This window comes from Sphaeramia orbicularis, chromosome 9, assembly GCF_902148855.1.
Source record: "Sphaeramia orbicularis chromosome 9, fSphaOr1.1, whole genome shotgun sequence".
Lineage (NCBI taxonomy): Eukaryota > Metazoa > Chordata > Actinopteri > Kurtiformes > Apogonidae > Sphaeramia > Sphaeramia orbicularis.
Window position 1 is genome coordinate 30,849,479 of NC_043965.1, and position 27,168 is coordinate 30,876,646.

Genomic DNA, 27,168 nt, shown 5'->3' on the forward strand with positions numbered 1-27,168 from the left:
AATATATTTCTACACAAGCAGAGCTGAACTGCAGTTTTTGACCTTTGTGACCCTTTCTAACTTGTGGATGTTCAGTTCAGAAGCCATCACATGTGTAACTTCCTCTCCCTGGCTAATTGAAGGCCAGTTGGACAGTTCAGCACATAGCGTGGTGTGCTTATTATTATGGGGCATAAGGGATGCATGTTTTAACATCTATTTCTGTTGTTTTAGTTCCCAAAGGCAGACAGAGCCTGTGTTGTGCTGCTGGTCAGGCAAATACAAACAGTGAAGTATTGTGACTGTATCAGGCCAGCTGGCTTTGTGTTTGTGCATTCTGTGGCCTGCAGAGATTGTCTGCTCCACACCTCAAGATGTCCTTAAACTGCAAACTGCAAACTATTAGGCGTTTAACTCCTTACTGCATTTCATCTAATTTAATGTGCAGCTTCTAAATGAGAGGATAGTTTTATACAGACAAATGCCTGCATAGAAAACAATACCTGTGTTCCAGTGTGGCTCTTTAAAGACAATTTAATGGTTTTTGAAGCTATAATTTAGTTGTGGAACGTAGATATTAGCGATACCAGGCTGTTGTTGACACTTAACAATGCAAATCTGTCCTTTTACTTAATTTACTTGTTACCATTTACTGGAGATTTGTTGATGGTAACAAAAAGTTAACCCTCAAGTTCTCCCTAAAAAGTGCAAGATGACACATTCTGTTAGTCTTGTTATTGAAATATTTTTGCTCCTACACTGAGTGACGATAATGTTTCTGTATCTTCTTAAGTTAAAGTTTATGGCAAGTTTTGCAAATACAGTTTTAGTCAGAAATCATTAGTACCGAGCAGTAGCAAGTGATAGTAATGAGTGTTTAAAATTATATTTATAACCTCTGCAGTAGCCTTTGAGTTTGTTTTAGCTGAATACCTATCCAATATTGCAAATAAACATACATAATTGCATTGTTCTTTACCCTGTAATTATCCCTACTGTGGCATGTTATGATTTAAGCGTTTATTTTTGACAGACAGCTGCCCCCATATGGAAGCCAAAAACAATTTCCCAAAGGCCAGGCGAACCATAGCTACTTTCATTGTGAGAACAAAGAACCATTGGTATTATTCATAATTAAACTCTTATTGTGTACTCTGCTGAATATTTCCATTCTTCTGCCTCTCTTCTGCTCACTCTCGTTTCCCCTCTCGCTACTTTGCACCTCGTGCTGGGAACATCTGTCTGGCGTCAGAGTGGAGCCTGGCTGTGCAGATTGGAGCAGGTAGAGGAGCACATTGTAGCCCAGCTAATGATGAGAGTGTCTGCCCTCTCTCTTGGAGGAGACGCAAGCTGCTGCTTCACGCTCGCTCACTCCACTCATACGCCCAGGGAAACAGATTTCCAAACATATGCAGTATGTTTTTAATCCAGTTGAGCACTTCATTTCCCAGCAAACACAAATAACCTTACGGGACATCCATATCTTATGACAAGGGGGTGGGCGCAAAGGAATTGAACAATTTTCCTTTTTAATGTGATTTTTTTTTCCCTCCAAAGTTGCTAAACATGCTCATAACCCAGGTTAACAGTTTGCTTGTTTATGGTTACACAAACTTTTACACAGAAGTGGCTCCTGACTCTAAGTCATATGAAGCAACTTTATCCAATCCAATCTAAACTCCACTAGATGCACCTGTTGTCATCCTTTGTTTAAACTTAAAGGGACAGCATAAACACATGTTCTTTGTGTGAAATGACTTTGAGAATTTGAACAGATTGTTGTCAATAATACACGGCTCTGGAAAAAAATTAAACATTTCCAGTTATGAACCATATTGAAAACCCCTGGGATGTGATCAGGAAAGAGATGGATGGTCCCAAACCATGGACAATCTTTGCTCCAGGAGTAACATAAAGCACCCAACAGCAATGTGAAAGACTGTCAAGATGCATGACAGCTGTGATTAAAAACTAGGGTTATTCCACTAACTATTGATTTCTCTTCCCACGTTAAACCAATTATGATTGATTTGTTCAAAAATGAATATGAACTTGTTTTCTCTGTATTTTTTTGGTAATAAAAGCTCTAAATGACTATATTTTTAGTTTGAACTAGGTACAACTATTGTAGGTACTTTTCATTTCAGTCATACCTAGAAATAGCAAAGCCAGGATCTGTTGTTTTGTTTTTTTTTTCCAGAGGTATATATGTTAAGTCAAGTCAAATGTTGTCAATGTTACTTATACAGTCCAATATCAGAAATCCCAAATTTTCCTGTAGGGGCTGTACAATCTGCACATTATGCACTACACTTTCTCCTTTGACCCCCTCCCCACCCACCCCCCAAAACAAACCCCTCTAACATGAAAAAATTGAAGAAATGTTCATAAGCGCCACAGAGGAGGAATCTGGCTTCCAGGATGGACAGATGGTGCAATAGGTGTTGTTTCTACACATATTTACACATAAAAACATATATAGAAAGTTGATATACAGCAATGAATATGGAGAATGTTGTCGAAGCAATGATGAACAGTGTTTATTTGAAGCAGAGTAAATAAATAAAACAGATCTGCACAAAATTAAGGGTTTTGCAGCAACTTAGCGATCTGTGTCCTGGAAATGAGCTGAAATATATGGGCAATAATTACAAAGATCCCTGTAAACAATTTGTAGAGTGTTGCATGTTTTATTTTTAAGCTTGAATTATTTTGACCCTGATACATTCAGGTCATTCATCTTTTTTTCGGAACTATCTGAAACCTCCCTCGGCACAAGTCAACAATAGCCCTTAACATCGAAGCCCAGCTGGAGGTGCTTAACATTTAGAGCGGTGCTCATCCTGCTGTCAGCTACAGCCAGACAAAAATGTCAGAGGTGGTACTACATGGAGTTCAGCTGTTGAAAGTCATTCCCTCATTAAACCTCATCACATTCTCTTCCCCAACCTCTCAGAAAAATAAGGACATTGGTGTTAGTTTTCCTTTTTTTATTTTTAACTATTTCACCTTCCAGGCCTTTTTTTTTTTTTAATTAGCCCATGTTCATATGTGTTTGTGTGCAGTTTGTGCGTAGTTGAAAGCATTGGACAGAGGCTGTAGGAGTTTGCTCTGTAATAGGAATCAATTTGGGGGCTGACTTGCCAACTTTCTACCTGGGTTTGATGTCACTCGTTCTCTACTACATCTGGACCGCGACAGTATTGTATATAAACACCCCGTTATAATACTATCGATCTTATCTTGCAGCTTATTAACAAACAGGTTCTTCTTCAGTGTGGGCTGCTGCTCTCACTGTTCTCCGCCACCTAAAGGGAGAATTACATAAGAATCCTCCGCTTTGTCAGCTCCATCCCCCGTCTACATACAACAAACACACACACACTTGTACACACACACGCACACACAGTACTGTATCTGATAACCCACCAAGCCTCTTGCCATCTCTATAACAACTGACCTCCCTGCTGTGGTTGCCGTGGTGAGATGATTGAGGAGGTTTCACTGCACGAAGAACGTGAACTGCTATGGTTTCCTATCTAAACTGAATACTGTTTGGGCAGAATCCAGTAATCATCCATAAATTAGACTTTTTTTTTGCTGTTTAATATTTCTTCTAGGAAAGTCAAGTTCCTGTTGACAACACCACTTGAATTTTGCCTCTGTTGTCACCACAGGAATAAATACATTAATTCCACATTTCTTTTATTTCGGGATGCAGGCCTACTGTGTGTCAGTGTGCTACCTTCATTTTTACGCTCCACACTGACCTGGATAAATCATGGTTACTCTCCAAGAAAACAAGGACAACCTGGAAAGCCCTCTTTGATCCAGTCTGTCACACTATAGGCTAGTAGGAAAAAAAAAAAAGAACAGATTGGACCTTCTCCATGCAAATGCAGTTTAAAAACCAGTAGCTCTGCACACATAAAGGCGCTTCTTTTAATATGTGCCCCCTTTCTTCACACCCACGACCATTGTGTATAAAATCCTGTTTTTCCTGAAAAGATTTCTAGTCGCAGCCGCAGACAATGTTCCCCCACACAAGCTGTCGTCTTTGTCATACCCCTCCTCCCCTCCACTTCAGTCAGTAAAGCAGGATCTCTGGCAGTCGGCCCCGCGTGTGAATTCTTGTGTTTCAGGGTACAGGTGGGGGGCTTGCCAGAGTCTGCCTACCTGTTCCCCTGTAAACTGGTCACTTTTGACAGATGTGGATTGAAAAAAAAGCAGGCATGGAAACCAGGGGGGAGAGAGGGGCGGGTAAATGAACAAATGTCAGGGTTAGCGGGGGGTTGCAGGGCCGTGGTTACAGAAAACGCTTCCTCTTAGGGGTGTCTCTTGATAGGGTACAGTGAAGGGGAGTGAGCCATGCTGATAAAAACAACTCACTAACAATTATGCTCACCTAAAATAGCCCTTACTTAAGTATATAGCATGCTTGCCAGTTAATTGTACACAAAAACAAAGACTTCACAAAAGACCTCCTGCAGCCAATGTATTTTCTTGTATTTTGGCATGATAATTAAGTGTGACAGCTATGAATGCAAAGTTGGCAGATATTATAGTGGCCTGTCTAACTCTACGTACTGATTTTGATTGCCTGTATTCCAAAAGTTATACTAAACTATAAAAACTACTGTATAGCACAAAGAACAATGATGTATAATAAAATCTTTCTAGTATGACAGCGACACTAGATTTCGATGGCGTGACTTTAAAAACAACTTTAAAAGTTTATTCCTCATAGCTTCATGATTTGATACTTGATTGGTGATAATAGACGGAGCAGAGTTTGGCTTCGTTTTACAGATATTAAGTGGTGATTGTGCCTGTTTTTGTAAATTATATGTATATGTGACAATTACAAACGCCGTACAAGAGATGAGTCTGTTCTGTGCAGATTACAGCCCATATCTTTTCCTAACAAAGCAGCTGCACAGGATTTAATGACAGCACTCCTAATATTCTCGGGAGATAATGCTTTTAATAATTGCACGCGGAAAAAAAAAAACGCCATCAATACAATATGTTCAGTAGAAGCCAATATTTATTCTGCGTACACTTGAATAATTTGAGTGTGAGTGCTGCATTTCCTCTGAATTGTTCTCGGGATTTGTTCAACTTGTTCTTATTGATATGCTGTAGGACTAACAACCATAAAATCTACTAAGACCTCTGATCTTTACTATTGACCATTATCATAGCCAAGAGGTTTGTTACAATGTGGTATTTTTATGCTACAGTTGGTGAGAAACCTGTTTACATTCTAGGGTGCTGTATAGTTCACTTCTCTCTGCAGCTCAGTCGGATTCCAAAGCACTGTATAGATTTCTTTCAGCTGATGAAATTAAAAAGACAGCAGTGTGTGTGTGGTGTGCCTTCCAGCAACGCGATTTGCCTGTGAGTTCACGATACGGGTTGAGAGGGGAGTTCCTTTGGGGGGGATTAAATAGCTCCCTCTCTTCCCTCCCTCCTCCCCTGCCCTCCATACTTGCAGAACACAAACAGCTTGCAGGGCTGTACAGTACTTGTACAACGTGTTTGCCACTGCGCTGCTCACAGGTAACAATAAGCCAAGGTCAAAGGTTAAGAGGGATTGTGGAGCTCAGATTCTTGTGTGTTCCTCTGGCAAGCACTGCACACATCGGCACAGGAAACAGTGCCCATAGAATCGCTGGGAGAAAGAAAGAAAGGGTGAAAGACAGAGTGAGAGTGAGTTGGCTCGGTAGAGAGGGGGCTATATCAAAAAGACTGGGCCCAGTTTCACACATATACAATATACTGGTCTATAAGGTTAGGACACTCGTAGTTTTTTTTTTTTTCTCTTAGTCTAGCCTAATGCTAGTAAGACAGTTCCATAAAATAAAGATAATTATTTACTCTAAGAGTGGTGAGAGATATCTTCCCACTGTTTTGACAAGACTGTGCTAAAAAAAGACACATTTACCTTGGAATAAGAAGAGATAGGCTTCTGATTCAGACGTTTGCATGTTATAATCATTAACCTTGTTTCTACTGCTTAAACATATAAATCTGTTAACCCACTGGTGGCATATAAGAAACTACATTTATTCTTTTTTTTATTCCAAAGATGCCTGACTCTTGTTTGTAAAGTGACCACTGATGTGAATTGTTACGGGCCAGTGGAATTAAATTACATAGAAGTTCTGTAATATATCCTCTTGCAGGGTGTTCTCTATGTTTCTTGGAGCTTAGGTGCCATGGTTTCTAAGGGGGTTTATGTGTATATGAGATTTGGGTGTAAATTTGTCATAATCTTATTCATTGTCACATAATTTTACACTATCCAAGAGTTTTCCCTGTGTTTTTGGAAGATTTGTGCAAATGACTGGGAGGTATATAAGTCTGCCTGCAGGATAATTTCACATTTCTCAATAAAAAAAAAACAAACAACAAAAAAAAACAAAAAACAAAAACAAAACATGTCATTCCATTTTACACCATTATCACCCTATCTGTTTACAAGAAATTGAAGAGTTAGCAAAGATAATAAATAAATAACACCCAAAAAGCTTGAAAACGAAACTTGCCAATAAGATCTACTGGGCCCAAATGCAACCATTCATTCTGGGAAAAGTCATTTTAGTTAGTTTTGGTGATCTCCACATTGCATTTCATCCTTATAATGAAGGTAAAGTACCTGGTATCATTGTTTTAATTCACTAAAAAATTATAAGTTTGTCTTTTAAACTGCTACGACACTGATTTACTCCAAAAAAAGCAAATTCATGTGCAAGAGTCAGAAACTTCCGAGCTCTGTGCAACTGATGAACTTGGATGTCTGATGGTTAGGTCTAAGCCATCGTGAAAGTCTGTCTTTGTGAAACCGGATCTCTGCCTCCGTCAGGCTTTTTGAATGGAAAGGAGATTATCCATTTAATCTCTTAATCATGCACACAGTATACATAGTTGGTCGTGTGCCTAAAACCTCTGTCCTGATCAGATGTGTCATCGCCACCTTTTCGGATGATTCCCCTAACCCACAGACTAATTCAAGTTAGCTCCATGTGCCTCTCCAGCAGTCACTGTATTATACCCTTGATGCCCTGTTAAAATGAAAACCAGACCATCTGAGCATAAAATGGGAAGTGGAAATATGTAGATTTTAAAATACAGCTTTTTAAATCCCTCATTGCTACAAATGTATTCAGAACAGAGGTAGTTGTTTCATAACAGGAATTAGGTTACTGTACATTTTGCACAGTATATGTCCCCCAAAAGTAGGAATTAATAATGAAGATGCTTTTTGGCCTGAAATTGCTATTCAAACAATTATGTACTTAGTTTCTTCCAACAAATGCATTCCACATTATTGTTTTGCCTCATAGCAAAGCACCCAAAAGACTAAAACCTTTCATTCCAGCAAAGGCCGCTATTGGTCACCGTCAATAAAAGCATAAAAGCATTTATTTCCCACGTTTGTCAAATTAACAGCATACTCCATCTCCCATAGGACTTGTAAGGTTCATTAACCTTTCTGTGAAGTGGGACAGGTTTCCAGCAGTTACCATAACCTCTGTCTCGTTCCTACCTCAATTATAATAGAAGAATTAAACATCCAACGATTCAAAACAGCAATGCTGCCTCTTAAATCCCTTTGTACCGGCTCTCAGTTGTTAATGACTAAAGACACTGAATGAACTATAGAGTTATCAACAGATATAACCACGGACAGAAGCAAACCAAATGGCTACTCTTAGCAGCAGGAATTAATCACTAAATGTGTACAATTCTGTTTGGTGGCTAGATGTTATCTATTTCTAAAATGATGTGATGCTTTTTGTTTCCACTGTTAAAATCTAAATGCTGTGTTGCTATTGTCCTCAAAGAATAACAAAATGTAGGTACATAAAGTGGTGATGGGGAAAACTTTACCCACCTGTTTGGAAGCACAGATGACTGTTTATTAGTAGATTTTGTGATTTTTTTTTTTTTTTACCCAAAGTAAAATCCTCTATCTGGCCCCTGGCCCGTCACGAGTCCAAAGTCAAAAGAATACACTGACCTTGAACTAATTAAATGGTCAATTACACGCCTGTTGATCTCTTTTAATTTCTTAATAATTAGATTAATTGTGTGGGCATAGAGTTCGTTCTCTTGTCCACCTACTCCTACCCCTTCATCCCCCTGCTCTTCCTCTCACTTCTCTTTCTCCTCCTCCGTGTTCAGGCCCACAAGGTTTCAGTACTCATTTATTTTGTGTCACCATTCTTCAAAAACTTGACTGTTTAATAAGCTTAATCTTCTTCTCCCACCCCCTTAGATCCCCCTCTTTCCTCTCATGTATTAATCAAAATCCAGCACGTGCCTGGATGTATTCATACTCATACAGCTCTATTATAATCTATCCATTTACTATCTCCCAGGATTTCTAACCTTACAGTCGGAAACAGCTGCAGCCACGGAGCAGTGAGGCCTCGTGTTTTAGTGTGCGTGTCTTCTGATGCTACTTGTAGGCAAGCTGATGCTGGGATTTTCCAGTGCCACCCCCGTCAGTGGGAAGCCCTATATGGGGACATGTCAATGCCTTGTTTGCTTGTTGTGCTGATGAAGCTGGGGGTGGGGCGAGTGGGCAGCCTTGTTCAGGTTCCAGGATTCCCTTCAAAATGAGTCAGCCAGCCCCCACTCAAACTGACTGTTACCTTGGGAACTCATGCTTGGGCTTCCCTCTCCAGCACAGACTCATCCGCACCCATACACTCCAACACACACACACACACACACACAAGAGCTGTAAGGACTCGGAAGCAGGGCCGAGGTTGGTGAAATTAGCTTATTATTGCTCCGGCTTTGGCCTGTACGCTGCCCTGTTAGGCCCAATCTGCTCTGTGAGAAGAAGATGACCAACTCAGCAAGGCCACTTTGTTAAGATGAATGTGTAATGTATGCAAATTAGACTGAATAAATGGTGGTGATAATAAGTTCAAGTTGCTAGTTTCTTAAGCCAGTGATTTGAGTAATAGCGTCCCGACTAATGAGCGTAACCAAAGAGGTGTAGGTGCATTACAGTGTGTCGGCTGATGTCAGGATGGCTGGAGTTCACTTAATAACTGGACTGTTTATGTTTCCAACTCAGTTCATTACCAAGGCCAAATGAGTGTCTTTACTAAAGCCATTAGTCCAGCAGGCTATTGTTAAGTGGGTTAATTTGTCAATGCATTGAAGCAGATCAAGGGTGACTCCCCCACTGGCTTTCACCCTGTCCTGCCGAGGCCAGTCGTCCCCGCTCTGCTGATCACCATTTACTGGCTGGTTACTCTATCAAACCAGTCATCCCAGATTCAAGTCCATTAGGCTCATGTGAAATCTGTGCTCACTTACCATTAATGGAGGCCCATTTCATACCAGGAAAAATCATTTTAGGGGTATTTTTTGTGTAATAGGTTTTTTAAAAAAGTATTTTAATTGGGAAAAAAAATTGTATCAACCCAGTCACCAGAAAAAATGTTGCTATTGTACATTTCTGCAAACCACTAATTTGTTAAATCTCAATGTTGGTGGATCTAAAGTACATTTAATATCAACATTTATAGTTCTTATGTGTATGATAACATTATAGTGCTTTAATCACTCATTTTTGGCTTTTATCAGTGGGAGGAGGGGTATAGGTGGGTTGCAGATACACAGATCCAGGACATTTACTATCTGCAGCCAAAGAGCATATCTTGATTCTCTGGAACTATAATTCGTAGTTCAGGATTTGGAAAACATAGTGATTTAATGAATGATTGAATATAACTAAGATGCGTTGTGTGTCATTTTTAGGCAATAGAAGAGCTTTGGTTAGAGGAAGGAAAAGATTGGGTTTGGTTTAATCATTAATAAATGAATAAATCTGAGTGTTCTTTGTAGCACATTTTTGCAGACTTTTTATCCTAATAGGCCAAACATAAAAAGTTGAGCAATGCTGTTGAGTTTTGGCCTCGGTCTGCTCCAAAACACCAAAAGCACCACAAGCAGTTAAAACACTGAAATACTGATGTACACATATGTAGGCAACATTTGTGGTTTTGCCATAATGAGATTATAATAGATGATTCAATGCGTCATTGTGATGTGCATTTGTGAAATGCTAAAAAGGTAAATTAGCACAAATGTGTCATATAATAGGGCAGCATAGTGCCTCAGTGGTTAGCACTGTTATTTTACAGCAGCAGCTGGAGTTTGTTTGTTATCCCCATGTCTGTGCATTTTCTTCCTCCCATCGTCCAAAGACATACACCTTAATAGGTTAAGTGCTCTATCTAAATCACCTGTAAGTATGAATATGAGAGTTTGTAGTGGTTCGTCTATATATGTCAGCTCTGTGGTGAATTGGCAACATGTCCAGGGTGTGCCCCACCTTTGCCTACTGGGGGATCTCCAGCAACCCCGTGACCCTCTCAAGAATTTTGGTTTGGAAAAGGAGTGAATGAATGTGTCATACAATAAAGCTAAATCTGACATGGGTCTCATATTTCCAAATTGAGCAGTCCAAATCATCTGGTGAAAATTACTGGATATATACTACAGAAAAAAAATGTTGCAATGTCCGTTGCATATGGTATGGTATGGTATGGTATAGTATGGTATGGTATGCCTTTATTTGTACAGGGACAGTGCACAATACATTGACCTCGACAGAGTCAGAGGAAAGATGCTTGCTAACAGGTTATAGCATAAGTGCTAATTTACACCTGTAGTCCCCGGACAGGTTGATGGTTAAAACTAAATAAATAATGACAGAGTTTGGTGTGTGTAAATTACGAGGCCAATTAATAAGTTTACAACAGAATCAGAATCGTGTTTATTGCCACGTAAGTAAACAGGGTTCACATTACTAGGAACATGGATTAAGTAAGAAGCATGCTGTAAAAAACAAAATAAAATAGAATAGAATAAAATTTAATTAACAAGTACGGTCGAGAATAAACAACTAAGATAAAGTTTCAGAATTTACAATATATAGTGTGGACAAAACCAGTGGGTTTGAGTGAGACTATAATGGTACTGGTTATGGTTTTCTGCCGATAGTGGAAGTAATTAAGACCTTGACTAGACATATAATTGGCAGAAACGTTCTGGTGATTGGGCTGGAATTTATCTATGCCAAAAATGGACTATGAACTTTATGTGGAAACCTGTTTTTACATATATTTATAAACTATTGCACATCCTATCATCCCTCAGCATCATAAGTATGGGGCATCTACCAGCTGCTGAACAGGGAAGTAAAGGTTTGCCACATTAAAACAATAGGTGGTTACTCTGTTAGTGTGAGGTGATGCGGCGGTGGGCTGTGCCTCGGTCTGTTTTTGTACCAACTTGCTCTATCTGACAGGCTGAGGTTAGTTGGTTCCATCTGGCCCTGAGCTGCACAGGTCACCAAACAGCTTCTGAGGAGCACCACAGCGCTTCAAGAAGTGAAATATGCTGTACCTTGGGTTTACAGTGAATTTGAAAGGGTGAAGCCATCTGTTATGTGAGAAACTGTCTGATGCCATTTTTCTGCATCTGATTTAGTCCCTGCCACGTTGCAGGAAAAGAGGAAATGAATACAGGTAGGAAAAACTCCATCTTATTGTTTCTACCAAATACTCTATGGTAGAACTAATCCATAGCACAAGTTCAAGTTGTAACTGCTACAAATATTCCTACAGAAAACTATTTATTTTAGAGATTATGCTCTTAATTTTCTGCTTTGCTTATGATGTTTTGAGATCTGTTATGTTAGACCCATCTCAGGTTTTATGGCTTAAAAAACTTTTATGCTTTTGCATCCTGCCTGGCCAACCTTTAATAGACGAGACATCTGTAACATCACTGACAGCAGCTGTATCTACTCCTCCACTACATCCCATGGACAGAAGTTGAGTTTCACTTTTCCAGAATGACCCACCCTTTTGTCCATGTTTTATATTCATATGAGGTCAGTGATTTGCTTTTAGGATGTTCATATTCTCTTGCTCAGTGCATGCTGGGAAAGGCACAGCCCTTTACCACTAGCATAAATAAATGTTTTTTCTTTATCAACATTTCAAATTCTTCTATTTGTGTAGCTATGTGTAGTATGTCTTCAACCTGAAAAAACAAAACATGTTTAACCTGTAAACAGTTAGGTTCATTTTGAGACACAGACTTTTAATTCACAATAACCCTGCAAATGAATGGGCTAATTACCGAGGCGAAGATGAGGAGGCAGTCATAAGCACTTGGCTTCAGTGGAATAGGCGAGTGGGGGGGAGGGGTGGCTGTGGCGGTACAAGTCCAGCCTCAGAAATAGAGCTGTGAACACCATCTGTCATGCTCTCTTTCCCCGTCTGTTAGCCTGACTGCAAGTAAAAGGGAGAACGATGCTCTCAGAACTGCATTAGAAGGACGTGGGTGCTGATTGTCGTAGGTGTGGGTTTACAGGGTGTGCAAGGGAGGGGGAGGGAAGTGGTGGATATACAAGGAGGTGCATGAGTAACTCTTGCTGACAAAGGGAAGCACTCACCCACACATAGAAGGAGAAGAGTTCTTGGGCTAGTGGGTATTCCTGGTGAAACCGCACCCTGCACCCACCCACCACCTCCTCATAGACTCCTACCTACTGGCTCTTGTCAGAGGATTCCTAGCGGAAGTTATGTAGACACGTTATACAAACACACTGCTTATCTTCCTCCCTGAGGCCTACGAGAGTTGACAATACGTGTGTAATATTGAGCTTGATTTCAAAGCTAAAACTGTTGAGAAACTTTACCTTTGGTGATGCCGGCAGCTCTTTCAGCCCCTTCTACACCCACAGGAGGAGCATCACTGTCCTGTCACTAATTACTAAGAATGTCCCGATGGCTATAGTTGTCCTGTCAACTCTGAACTGTTGCTGTACTTTACTTACTAACATACGTGACTTAGAACAGAGCCAGAGTTTATTTGCTAAACATAGGTTAGAGGATCACACTATTACATGATGACAAGAAGCCTTGTTCCACAGCTTTTTCAAGATTTTCAGAATATTTGTTGCTCATAATGTGTAGGTTGTCCAGGATCTTATTTGATTTTTCTGAGTCATAGTGTGAAATATAGTCACTAAAACATGAAGGCAAACTGGGCTACATTAAGCAACAGGGAGATACAGGAACACTTCAACAGCTTGTTAGCTCTGGTATCCACAGTGGTGAAAGGCCTTGACATTTTAAGATACTGTAAGATCATTTAGTGACAAGGATGTACAGGAGTGTATAGGATATACTGTATATGAGTGACGTAACAACATATTTGCTGTACATTAAATACTCCATCAGTCCTCTTAGTATGCAAACACATCTATTCTTCTATATTTTGATTTACATGTCAAATTAAACCAACTGTTAAATAATTATGTAACATAGAGAACAGCCATTTTGACGCTCTGTTTTTACATCTTTGTCAGTTCCTGCCTCTCCCACACTGCTCAGTGTGATTCACTATCACAGCAACAAGAATGGGTATTCCCCTAGCATGAGGATACAAAGTGTAGTCACAGTTTGTTTGACTAAATAACTCTTGAATAACTCTCACAGGTTATGTGTTTATGCTATTTTCACACTCAACAACGTGTCCACGCTGCTATCAGGACTCTTAAAGTGATTACAGTTTGATGCCTGTCAGAGTTAGATGTTACTGGCAGGAAACAAAGTAGAACTTCAGGATACAGAGCGTGTCAACTTCAGATCTTTGTAATTTCACAATTTATCACCAGTTTTCTCAAATGAATCCCTCACATTGATAATATTTTGTATATGTGCTCTTTTAACACATATTCAGCTTGAGCATGTGTGTATGTAATATACACTGTGCACTGTGTGACCACAAACTTAGTATTTTAATAATTTCTCTTCGTATTTGATGGAATACCGAACACTTTCTGTGACTCTCAAACTTTAAAGCCTGCAAAATATTTACAAATTAGCCCTGGCATTTTGCTCCTTGGTTACTGCATGGATAATTAGGCTATACTTTGCACGGAGATGACATAACTTGCAAATTTCTAGCAGTTCAGACACAGTTAAAACAGAAGCTCATAGTAGGACTAAACTGGTCTTAAAAATATAATTTTATTATTATGCTTTTAAGTACAGTGCCTTATTAAATAAACTACTTAAGGTGAGGAAGATGGCGACTAATGGATGTTAATGTGAATTACTTTGTCTTAAATGAATATTCCTTAGAAATTGATTAGGAGCAAAGAATAGCTACAGTTAAATTAGTCCAAGTTCAGTTTTTTCTCTTTTTTTTTTCTCTAACATATGGCTCATGAAATGTGACTTTTATCTTTAGCTTGTGGCCAGCACAGATAACCAAAAATCAGTCTAAAGTTGAAAATGGTCTATTTTATCTGTTGGATATTATTTCGAACAACTCTTATACACCATTCTCATGTTAACCCTTTATAGGACACTCATAGAAATACTCTGAAATTCAAACTTTCAACCTTAGTGTGTTATAGGAGGCTCCAACAAGACTTTATTACTTTTATGAAATTTTGTAGAAAATCAAGGTCAAAGAAGTTACCGTATTTGGTTCCTTGCTCGTATGTGGCAAGGAAAAAAAAAAAAAATCCAAGAAGTTTATTTTAAAAATACAAGACAAACACATGTAAGTTGAAAGGAACATGTATTTAGAACATTAGAACATCACTTTTAGAACATTACAACAACATGTGCTGATCCAGACACCTGTCAACACACACATTATCCCTTTGAACATCATTTCTTACATTAGTACCATTACTTCATGGTACTTAACGAAGCAGGTACACTCACTGTTCAAGCAGAGGTGGACCTTACAGACCCTGTAGACCACATTGGACCTGAGATTGTTTATGCACTGTAACTGTAACTGTAGCTGTCACTGTATTGTAATATGTATGGAAATGATCAAAAATAGTCACTTGCCCGATAAAGGGTTAAAAGCATGGTATTTTGATTACTTTTTGCTGGCTGTCGTTTATATATCTCACCCAAATGTGTAATTAGTCAAGTTCATACTTTATTTCCTTCCATTGGATGGGTAGGTGTTGAGTCTCACTGTTGTAACCTTTCTCTCCTGGAGCTCAGACTATCCTCCAAGCTGAAAATATCATTGATCTAGGATTAAATTCATCAATATTCTATGTGATGCTTTTGATTCCCTCATACAAAGCTGTAATAGATTTAACTATAAAAAAACAACATGAGTTCCAAGCAGACATCTCTCACTTGTGCTGTAATATAACATGAATATAGAATTTCTGCCAATACTCATCATTTGCTTTGTGAGTATAGAATTGCATCCACATTTATTGCATGTACAGTTGAGATTTTAAAGTTAAATTTTGCCCCAACATTCAAGAAGAAAGAACCCACAGAACTTTCTTTTTAATCTGCACTACTGTATAAACTTAAACACAATTGACACAGTGAGCAGCTGTCAATCATTTAGTGGTCAGAACCTTTCACGCTGCGTGCCCCGCCTCCACAGCAGGGTCCCTGAGGGAGACCGCCCACCATGTGAGAATTTCCCGCAGATTAGTGTGAGGGAGACGACACACCCATGGGGTCACTCGCCAGTGAACATCAGGAGTCCGTGACCTCAGTTCTGCCCTTTCAGAATGACAGTGGTACCCGCTCTGCTCTGCTAGAATACATTCACTATTTTAAGAGTAGACCTGATTATTTTTATTTACATTTCCAATTGTAATTCTATGTGAGTTCTGCATGTGATTGACTTGTCTTTTATTATCTGACTGAATTTTAATATTGCATTCATTTGCTGTTGTTTTTACTCTATGTATTATAATGAAATTAAAAGGGCAGAGGGTGTCACGGAGAGTGAGCAAGAACTGAGTATTAAGATGTGGGAAAATGCTGCACGCTCAAATGTTGACTACCTGTTGCTATGGCAATGGGTTTGAGTCCTCCAGGCTGCAGGACTCTCGCTATTTCTAAATAAAGCTTTTTTTCTCACTGATCAGTGGATGAAGATACTCACAGTTGAAACTAATCTTCTGAATTTTATCAGTCAGAGTAAACAATGGTGCTGTGCACTATTAACACAGACTGCTAAACATCCCAAACAGCCGTTATTATAAGATTATAGATAGGGTGATGCACATTAAAGGACACATGCTTTGTTACTGCTGTGTTGGAAATGTTTAAATCATTATTGGTTTTGAAGTTAATGCTGTTTATGTAAACAGATTTACAATGCATGGATATAATAGGCAAATAGGTAAATAGCATTCCATCAGCTGTCACTTTACACGCGCAGTATTCTTTCACCTCCTAATGGTGAAGTTCTTTAGTAGTCATGTTTATGTAAGAGTAGAAAGTAAAGAGGCTACATGCAAACTAAACAGATTTTTGTTCACCATCATAAATTGCATTTATCCTGTTTTAATCAGTCTGTTTTAGATCATAGAAGCAAAAATGTATGTTTTGACCATAAAAACAACTAGAGTCTCTAATGTAAATGCAGAAATGTGTGTTTTATATGTTTTTATTAATACCAATATGGATATTACCCCAAACGAGTGAGAGAAAAAAGAGGGAAAAAAATTCCTGGTCCTGATTATCTATTAGCTGTAAATGGTGTCCTGTAGCACAGTACCCCCATCATCCTGTAGGGGGAGCCTGTGTGTGGAGAAAAGAGGACAGAAATAGGTACAGAGACCAGATATTTGATGCTTGTGATGGGGACTTCCATGCTTACCTCAAGTGGGTTTTGGGCCATTTCACAGACAACATATTTAGTCTTTTTCCTCCCACTCAAGGATGCAGCCGTCTTGCAGTAAGCAGCCAAGTCTATTAAACAAACATTCCTGTGTACAATTTGCAGTGTGAAGTGCCTGACTGTGTGCTTTCTGGGGATGAGGGAGTTTAACCTGACAAGTATACAGAAAACACTTAAGAAACGTACCTTCTCTTCATATTAAGTTACGTGTATGCATCTGTTTCTAGGCAACATAAAGCTGATATAGAATTGATAATATCAGAAACTGCTACCTGGAAATTATGGTTTATTTTGCTTGGGAAATGTCTTTGTCTGGATATTATGTGTTGTCCTTAGATATTAACAACACAGATCATTTATAATTTAAACTTCTCAACTTGTGTGTTTGTTGAACCTCTGTGGAGGTACTTACAAGTTGGGTTCCAAATTACATGAGACAAATGACAATTGTGTTCCATTACTTGTATGAAATCAGAATTCAGCACAGGTTTGATTCTATTAAAATTAGCAGCAAATTATATTGGGCTTGAAACTGAATCCATCTTTTCCAAATCATACTTTGTTTCCTGATTTAAGGACTGATGACTTAGCTAAGGAAATGCTGAAAATTTGTCTGTAAGAATAATAATTTAAAAGATTTCATGGGAGGATGACTGATCCACATGAGGGACCTTCAACAGTAGGTTTTCCAGAGTCAGATTACAATGTAATGGCTTACTCTAAAATAATGTATGATCTTTTGTTGAATAAATGTCAGGATTTTCTAGAGAGGTGATTGACCTTTTATTAATTTCACAGCTGCTATAATTGACTGACTCTCTGCTTGAATTAACAGGGCAGTGCACTCAAGAAAGGACGAGAAGTGAAAGGAACTACTCTCACAGGTAAGTGCAGTCTTGATTGTCCATTTGCCATTTTTATTCAAAACAATAAATCAGATGCTTGAAGGGGTCTTTAGTCACAAAGAATAAGAAGAGTTTTGACACAGAGCTTCGTATTTATGCATTTTATTGTTAAATTTGCATGTTTGTAATAATCACATTGCTTGTATTTCTCTGTAATTGTATTTACTGAATTTATTGTCATAGCTCTCCTGATTCCCACTCGTCCACACAGGTTATTACCCTCCAACTCCACCACGGGGAACTGGTTTTCACCGATACCAGTTCATCTTGTATCAGCAGCCAGCAGGCAGGGTCATGTCACTGCCCGGCCCGGAAAACCCACCCCGCGGTAATAACCCCACTCACCAGCACACTGACTTTATAACACTGTTGGCTTCTGCAGTATCATCTATCACTAACCAACACTGACCAACACAACTGACTGCACTTTGTTGTTGAATCAGCACTAGAAAGATTGCACCAAAGCAAAAAAAAAAACAACCTCAAAGGCTGAATATTACCTTTCAAAGTAACCACATTATATTTATCTTATAGTTTTTGTGGTACATGTTATGTAAAGTCACCTTTGCTTACTTCTACAGGTACTTTTCTACACATTAACTAGTAGATTATTCTGTTGTAAGTGGTCTAGTTTCCCTAAATGAGAAGTCATTAGGTTATCCTACACTCTGTAGTAACAGCCATATAAGAAAGGAGCCAAATATTCTTAATTATAACCAGATTGTCTTGTATTCAGCAAAAAAAAAGTCCATGAAAAAAAGCTAATTCAGCACAGCTTAGTTTAGAGTAAAAGTGTAGCCAGTGAAACACTGTAATGAGCCTTAACAGTAGACAACGGCAAAATGTAATCAAGATTTGTTTACTACAAGCAGCAAAAACAGTAATTAAGACAGAGTTAATATCCTTAAATTAAGAAGTTAGGCAAGTAGTCTCACTCATGAAAAAGATCTTGTTTCTGCTGCATATTATACAAACTATTGTTTTAGCTTGTTACTGGTTAAAACTAGCTCAATATTAGCCAGAATATTTTAAGACAAAGTTAGATATATTTTGTTAAAATGAGATTACTTTCCAAATAAGCTTATTGACAAGAATTTTTTTCTTTAAAGAAAAAGACTAATTTCCTAGTTTTTAATTTTTATTATTAGATTGAATTATTACTGTATTTGGTTTCATGTATTACTGACTCTATTTATGCTTCTACTCTAAATGTTGTACTTATGATATAACATCCCTCGACGCTCTGTCGAGCTCAGGTTTTGGTCTCTGTCTGTGTTTCGTCCGGACACATGTCATCATGCATAATTTACAAACAATGATGAGGATTTAATTGAGGCATTTCAAGTTGCTTTAGGAGGATCATTTTATCCAAGTGCTTGAACTTAACAAGGGAAATGTTAATGAGGTTAGTGAGTAAGTCTGCCGTGGTGATAATGCCTGCAAGACAAGTATTGTTGGCTCCCACGCACACCTGCACGAGTCTGTCTGACTCTGTCTTGTTACCCTCCACCAAACCTGAAATCCTTATCAACCACGTCAATAATGAGCAGTGCATATTAATTTTAACCTTGATTACTAGTAATGTTATTATTACCAGATGAGTTTCTTAGTGTGTGTCTCAAAAGACAACCTTGTTTGTACTGCCGAGTGCAGAGAGTTATTGTTTTGTTTATACCTCAGGTTTTTGACTTTTCCTCCCCCTGAAGAAAAGTCTCTTGAAACGTGGGCAACTACACTTGGATGTACTGTACCCCACAGGAGGCGTGTCTGTCTGTCTGTTCTACTCGGGTCATAGCTGGTGATTTGAAAGCAGATCAGGGCGGTTTGAGACTTCAAGCGTTGCGGTCCTGAATGAGTGGAGCTGCCAGTCTCTTCTGTTTGAAGTTTTGACAGCTATGTCAGCAAACAATCCAGGCACATTAGGCTGAGTGCTGTTTGATGTTGAAAACCCCTGGAAAAAGAAATGTCAAAAGAGACGCATTTTGGAGTATTTTACCCAAACTCATATTTGGGGAGGATGAGATGAACTCTTAAGTGCATTGTTAGAGTATTCACCGTGTCAAAACTCATTAAGCTTAGGAAAATAATGGCATGAATAATAGCCTGCTGTTTAGAATAGTTTAATACTTTGTGTGCAAGAGAAACTGGAGCATACTTATTTTCTGCTACTAGCTCCAGTTGTTGCCCCCACATTATGAAGCGATTGAAGTGAGTGGATCCACCCATCCTCAATCTACTGGATGAGTGTAACTCCCGTTGTAGCACTTCCTCCGGCAAAATGCCCTCTGTATTCAAGGGAAATCAAATTATATATGTAAAAAAAATCACTCTCAGATAATCAAATGTTTCATTCAATGGGTCAATTCTGGAGAGAATAACTGCCCTTGTAGAGTGGGTAATAAACGCTGCATGACATATTAAGAATAAAAGCCTGGTCATGTTTATGAATAGAAAAATAGGAGATTTCACAGTAATTATTTGCTCAGCTGAATTTATTGCTGTACCTGCTACATTATTATTGGCCTCCACTTGGCCGTGAGCATGGTTTTCCCGCACAAACAAGAGGAACGAAGGGAATCCCATGTCTCCCCACCTCCTCCGTTAAGTATGTTCACTTATTAGCGTCTGTCCTCCCTCCATGTGGTATGACACAGAGAGCATTTTTCATAGCCCATGACATTAATTGATGTGATTTGTGAAGGGAAAGCATTTAGTCGTGGGTGGGAGACTCCTAATGATCGTTTTCCACTTCCAGTAGCGCAGTCGTTGACTCAATTTTATCGCAAATTTGTCGTCTTTTTTCTTTTCATCTCTGACCATCATTTAAGTAATAAAGGGGTGAACAATGAGAGGTGGAGCAGGGCTGTTGCGAGGAACCGTGGGAGTCTGCTGTGCCTCCTGTGTTAAGGTTATGAATATGGGTCAGTGAACTGATGGAGACAGCTTGTTTGTTACACAAGTAACTGCAGGGGGGCTGCGCTCTTGGCACCGGGCACAGGGGCGTGATCGGAGGGAATCCCCATCGCTCTGGCTCAGGAAGACTGTCCCTGACTGAAGGCTGCCCTGGTGCCAGGGTGGGGGCAGGCGTGGGCACACAGGCCCTCGTGATACTTGTCAGCCACTTGGCAAGCCATCAATATGTCCTGCTACTGTTTAGTGCCGGCGAGTCAGTTTGTCAAGGGAAACAGTGTTACAATGCCGGGGAGGGAAAACGCTAAGGCCTTCAGAAGGGCGATCCAGTGTTATTTCAGCCTACACAGTGTACAGACACACACATATACAGCCCTCTGTCTTGTGAGTATGGCCTCGGCTAACACTGTGATTGGATCAGAAACACAAACGTACTAAACAGAAGACGAGCAGCATCAGTGGTCTGAAATTTTGAAAATGAAAAATTGATCAAAGTCATCCTTCCTGGCCGTTTTCCCTTCATTTTTTCCATGGTAAATTACACAATAGAGGACGTACAGTAAGCGATGATCACGTTGTGTGAATGAATGGATCACAGTGGAGTTAGCTGCTGGTGCACGTTGCTCATCTTGCTTCCTAGAGCCCCTACTGCCAGCTCAGCACACTCCACAGTAATTGAAGCCATTTGCAATGTTGCAGTGTGGTAATGGGCAGATCCATGTCTACCACCCACCCACAGCCTCTACCATTAATCAGAGCTGCGTGGAGTCAAGAGAGCCAGGATTTGGTTGCTACAGCAGGCATGAGTTTCAGCCAGGAGTCGGGTGCACACTTTGACATTTTGGATTTTGGCTGCTTGTTGTTTTTGTTATTTTTTTCCCGTTCAACAGACACTTGTCATGTAAAAGTTTCTAAGAATTTTCTCATCTCCCTTCACCCATAAATTAGTAATATCGTTAAAATGTCACTGCAGAAATTAGTGATCACAGTAGTGCTGACACATTTGTTGATTTACAGGATAATTATCAGATTTTTTTTTTTTAGTTGTAATTTATTTATTTTTTATAAAATAATCATAAAAATAAGTTATAAATTCTGAAATAGGATGATTTGCTGTTTCTGAGCTGATACTCTCTGTGTCAAAACAGAATGTGAAGGCATCTCCTCTGGCAAATTGTGAGGGTCTCTAAAAAATGTTTTCTATATGTGTTTTATGTATATATTTGTATATTATAGAGCAAACAATAAATCATGTAAATAACACACAGTTAATATGTAATAACAATCATATCTAGTCACCACATTTAGTCAAAGCCTGTTTCTGATTAATGCTATGTTTCCTATTCATTGCAACTACAACAAACAAGCCTCCATGAGTAAAATAAAGTATAAATATGAAACATTATTTTCCTGCAGTTTGACAGCTAAGGAATACATTCCAAATATCCTTCAACATGTGACATATTCTTTAAAGGCTTTGTCAGTTTTTCCTTAGAAAAATGACAATGCTTACTAACAATGTAAGCTGCTAAACTGACAGCAGGCTGTCAGCTGCGATCGGCAGCCAAATACTGTGACCCAGGTCCCACCACAGTAAGCATCTGCCCTGTTGAAGCATTAAGAGCACGATTGGCTGCTCTGATGCACCATTCAGAGGGCAAACTATTGTCCACAAATAGTTTCAAGAGAATTTCTCTGAAAATAAGGATTGCTTAATATCTGTGTGACGTGTAAGAGCCAAGTGAAACCCTTACCCTTATATGGCTTCCCCTACTGTTCTACAATGAACAAGATCACTTGGTTTTGAGTGTTTTTGAGAGACTATAAGAGGTTTAACAGGGACACCGCCCACACCACTAAATGTAGCAGTTCTGTGTCACCTCACAGCAGTCCTGATCTTCCTGCCATACCCAGACAGAGAAGTAAGGTGGAAACAAAAGGGTAGGCAGGAAGACTTTAACATCACCCTCAGGTCCCACACTATCTGTCCTTTCCATGAGCAGGCAGATGGGAGAGGCGGAAACACGTCTCTGCACTACAAACAGACACCAGCCTATTTTAAGGTCACTTGTAAGTCTAGGCATTTGCGGGGTACCAGCCAGTGTGATACCACCAGATACTGTGAATTTGCCTCATTTTGGATTGCGCCCAATGATTGCACAGCTTTAGACAGGATTATGTGGGTAAGCCTTACAAGCAGCGCCTCATTTTGACTCTCTGCTTGATCGTTATTCTACAATAAAATCATCTTCAGTGTGACATTCTGCATTAGAGGAAATGTTGCCAATTTTATGGCAGACTCTACCCATTAAACAGGAAGGAGAAAGTTAGACTGTTTACTGAGATATGAAATCTGCCACATGACTCGTGAACAGCGCTTGGGAATAACAAGTAACATATAATGGAGTGATCTAGTTAAATTACATTAATATCATTCACATTTAATGAGAAGAAAATCTGTAATGAAGTGACAGTTACTTAAAAAAATATGGTCAGTATGTTGTTACTACATATGTAGTTTTCAGTAAAAAGCTTGCATAAAGCATGTAAAAGCATGTGCCCATGTGGATGGAAAAGGTTGTCTTATTGCTGGAGATTCAGCAATATTTTCCTTATATTATAAAGAGGTCTCTTATTGATATATGCCGTCATGTATTTTAAGAAAAGTAATCCGAAAGTAAACAAATGTTACATCGCTTAGATGACGTAATCTAATATATATATAAACATAATAATGTTAGTTCCTCCAGAAAGTTACTATCTCCACCATTAATATACAACCCCAAATAAGAAATTATTGGCACAGTATTTTGAAAATGCAATTTATGGAAGAAAGCAGTTCTTTTAACATTTACTTAGACTCAAATCTTATTTTAGTCAGTATGAACACCACATACGTCATATATTGTCAGATTCATTTCATTTGTAAGTATACCTCACATTTAGGCTTCAACATATTCCATTCAAGATTGGAACATGAACAATTTAGGGCAAAAATGAATTAGAATAATTAGATAAAGAGGTGATTGATGCTTTTATGAGAAGCAGCATCTTTATAATCTCTAGTCCTTTAACAAAGATAGCGAGACACAACAGTTTGTCAACAAATCAGAAACTGTTATTAATCTATAGCTGATAGAACCATATGGGCTCACATTGCTGTTGCCTTTGTACCTAATACATGTACACATTATCTGTATCACATTAAATCACAATGTGATTTTAATTCACTACTAACCTAAAATTGCCTCTCTTTCAGCTTTTTATTGAATGTTTTACAGGCTTACTCTGAGAAATGCATGTAACATCAAATACGATGCAATGAAATACAAGTCAAAGTAAATTTAATAGCCCTGCTTTATTTTTAAATGTGCATTTTCCATATTGTGCCAAATATTTCTTCTTTGAGGTTGTAAATCAGATTGTTCATTCATATATCCATCATGACACTGAATCCGGAAATGCAGAGGAAGTCAGATAGATGAATGAATGGGCGGCTGAAATTTAACCATCACAACTTCCTGGAAGGAAGAGTTCACAACACTGCTTGTAAACTCTATTTACATTCAGGGTAAAGTTTGTTGTCCTCTTCGACTGCCTCACTCACTCTTGAGCTTTCTTTTGAGTGACTTTAGAGTTTCTTTAGAGTGCTTCCTCTGAAGGGAGAGGGTCCTACCTCTGCTCATGCTGGGTCTCTGCAGAGGCGGTGCATTATCTCCTACTGAAGCGCAGGCCAAAGGGGTCACTGCGGTCACGCCCTATCATACAGATGGGTCACTTGACTCTATTGCCCCCACTTGATTATTAGAGCACTCTACAGGCTGTTCCCATCCACAAGGAGGGTCTGGAAAAATTCAGGTACTCATCTGCTCTTCTCCCAGTTATTATTCATCAACTTCCCCACCTGAGCTCAGAACCTGACCTGACCTCACAGGGACCGGGACACACTGCAATGTCACTGTAATAAGCTAAACATGTAGGGGGGCTAAAAAGGGTGCTTAAACCCCCAAAATAGTAGGGTATTAATGGCATTTATGTTTACAGCTTTCCAGCTCCTTTTGAAATAAACAGATATGTTAACCTACACAAGAGAAAGAAATGCTGCCTCCAGATTTTTAAGCAATAATTTATTCTGAAAAGCAGTCTGCAAATCACAGCATAAGCCATTTTTACTTAAATGCAAATGAGCGCTTCTGATTTGCTTGCGCATCGATGGGAGGTGAATGCACTTGATGTGCGTGGCACCAACAAAGTGTGCTCCTTCTCCCAGAACGTCTTCATGGTGCCGGAGGATACAGAATGTGGTCCACTGATTGTGAAAACAGCCACAGCGAAGGCCTGTAAAGCAGCTGCAGTGAGCAGTCAAAGCAGTAATGTTTCTATCCAGGCACAGTCAGACTTGACCCCTAACTGTGAGACCATTCTCCCTGCCGATTTGGAGTTTTTCATAGTTGGCTTTCTTTTCAAAAGATTAACTTTCCTACGCTGTCCTTGAGCAGCTGTTAATGTAATTGTTTCACTTAAGGAAATACCAAAGTGTCAGCTATTCCCTGGATTACAGAGCAAGGTATTGTCCTATGTACACCAAACATTTGAAGACATACATAAACAGGCTACTTCTCTCTAGAATCAGTTGAAATTTGCAAATTTAAAGCACAGTGTTTTCTTGCCTTGGAATGATAATTATTATTTCCACCAAGGAGGTTATGTGTTTGTTTGTCTGTTAGTTTATTTGTCTGTCGGTCTGTAGGATCACACCACAGATTTGCTTGGAACTTTATGAAAGGGTAGAACATGGGCCATAGACCAATTGAATTTGGAGCAGATCCCAAAAAAGGGCGGAGCTTTGTCTTTTTCTTTTTTTTTACTTGCGAAATGGGACAGTTGATCAAATAACAGGCGTGCGCGGTTGTGGCAGAGGTATGTGTTCTCAGAGTTCCCTTTTAGCCGTGAATTTGTCCTTTTTTGCAAAGGGAGGGGAAGCTGCAGGGAATCAGCGGTTGTCAAAAACGAAGAAGTGATATTGTCATACCAGCCGGATGGCCGTCTGGTGTTTGTTTAAAAGGGGAGGGAAAAAAAAAAAACAGTCCAGGCGATTGAATCATATCTTCTTGCCAATACGTCCTTGCGTTCCCACCTCCATCATTACAGCAACATGTTTTATTTTCAGCAGTGCTGTTCTCAGTGACTCACATCTCAGAGCCATGTGCTGCTCAGTTAGGCCTCATATCCCTTAAACATGGGCCGAGCGGTCATGAGAACTGCTCGAGTGATCCACAAGAGATTGCTAAATGTATGTATAAAATTGTTTGTTTTAAAGCATGTGTAAAACTCATGAGGTATATCTGTTTTATCGTGAAATATAACCTTTCTTCATTGAGAATAACCTGTAAGTTTTGATATATTTCTCTTCCGTATGTATTTTCATACAACTAAACATATGTGCATTTGTGTCTTTCACAGGTAAATGGAATCTTAACGCCTTCATCGAAACTAATGTTTTGGGTCCACCTGATGCCGCTGTGCAGTTTCGCACCCAAAACTATGAAGATTGAAGGGTTTTCAGATAATATAATCCATCAGTACAATAATAAAAATATCTCCTCACTTTGAATTGACATTGTATAGATTCCTCAAAGCTTGTATAAGGTCTGCTTTTTTCCCCTCTATCTTATCACTGAATGAGAAAGACATTTCCACTCTGTGTTAAACAAACTGCCTGGTTTTGATGTTGCCCCGTAACTCTGTCAAGTAGGGTGAAGCTAAGGATACGGGAGATAGACTTTGACCTCACTGGGGATTTCTTATTAGTTTCCAAACACTACCGACAAGAAAAGGAAGATGGCCCGATATCACAACTTGGTGTGGAAAGAGTTGATTCTAATTCAGGGGCGGAAACACGTCAGGGCCAAAAAAAGGAAGTGGGAGGTGAAACCGAGACCGCAACACAGCCGGATGCCGCAGTGGAACTTGAACCAAAATACTCTTCAGAGTGACAGGACAGGGGGAGGGGCTGCAGGGCCTGTGGTGTGTCGGGTGAAAGGAACTTGCTGTTTGTGTAATTGTTTATCATATTTCCTTTGACCACTTTCACCCCTATTGGAAACACTGAGCTACTTTATAATCCTTGATTGATATTTTTTAAGTAAAAACATCCTGTTCTAAAGACTGAAACATGCTAAGATGTCCTTGAATGTAACTTTGTGTGATGGTGAACCCCTTCTGAACTGTGGACAGTTGCATAAGAGACCCACCTGGTAGAGCTGCAGAGGATGGTGTGGATAAACTTTTCAACCCTTTCACTAGGAGATACTTTTCAGACTTTGTGGGTCTTTGTAGAGGGTGGGTCAGAGTACCCCCCAGAAGGAATATTGGTTTCTAACCAGCAACTCTCCTCTGGGATGGGCTTGTATCAATACCCCAGATGTCTGAAAGGGGCTGGATTTACATGAGGGACTTTGATGTTCTGATGATCAATCTTTAGTTGGTGGTTTCATTGACCCTAATTTGGTGTCTCATCAGTGGGCTAGGCAGGAGTAGGTAATGGAGGTTTCTGTTCCTTTGGTGGTTAAGCCAGCCTTGGTAAACCCCTATGTGCCCTCTCAATGAACTCTGGGAGATCATTGATCAAATTGTCCTG

At 39.4% G+C, this 27,168-nt stretch overlaps 1 protein-coding gene across 1 annotated transcript in view; it reads left to right on the forward strand.

Moving 5' to 3' along the window:
• The window catches only part of pebp4 (phosphatidylethanolamine binding protein 4), a 77,187-nt gene extending 50,485 nt beyond the window's left edge, over positions 1–26,702 (forward strand). Inside the window, exons 7-9 of the mRNA XM_030143615.1 lie at positions 17,549–17,597; positions 17,830–17,946; positions 25,992–26,702. Coding sequence (XP_029999475.1) covers positions 17,549–17,597; positions 17,830–17,946; positions 25,992–26,083 — 258 coding nt within the window. The 3' untranslated portion in view covers positions 26,084–26,702. The remainder of the gene's footprint in view (positions 1–17,548; positions 17,598–17,829; positions 17,947–25,991) is intronic.
• Positions 26,703–27,168: the final 466 nt, after the last annotated feature.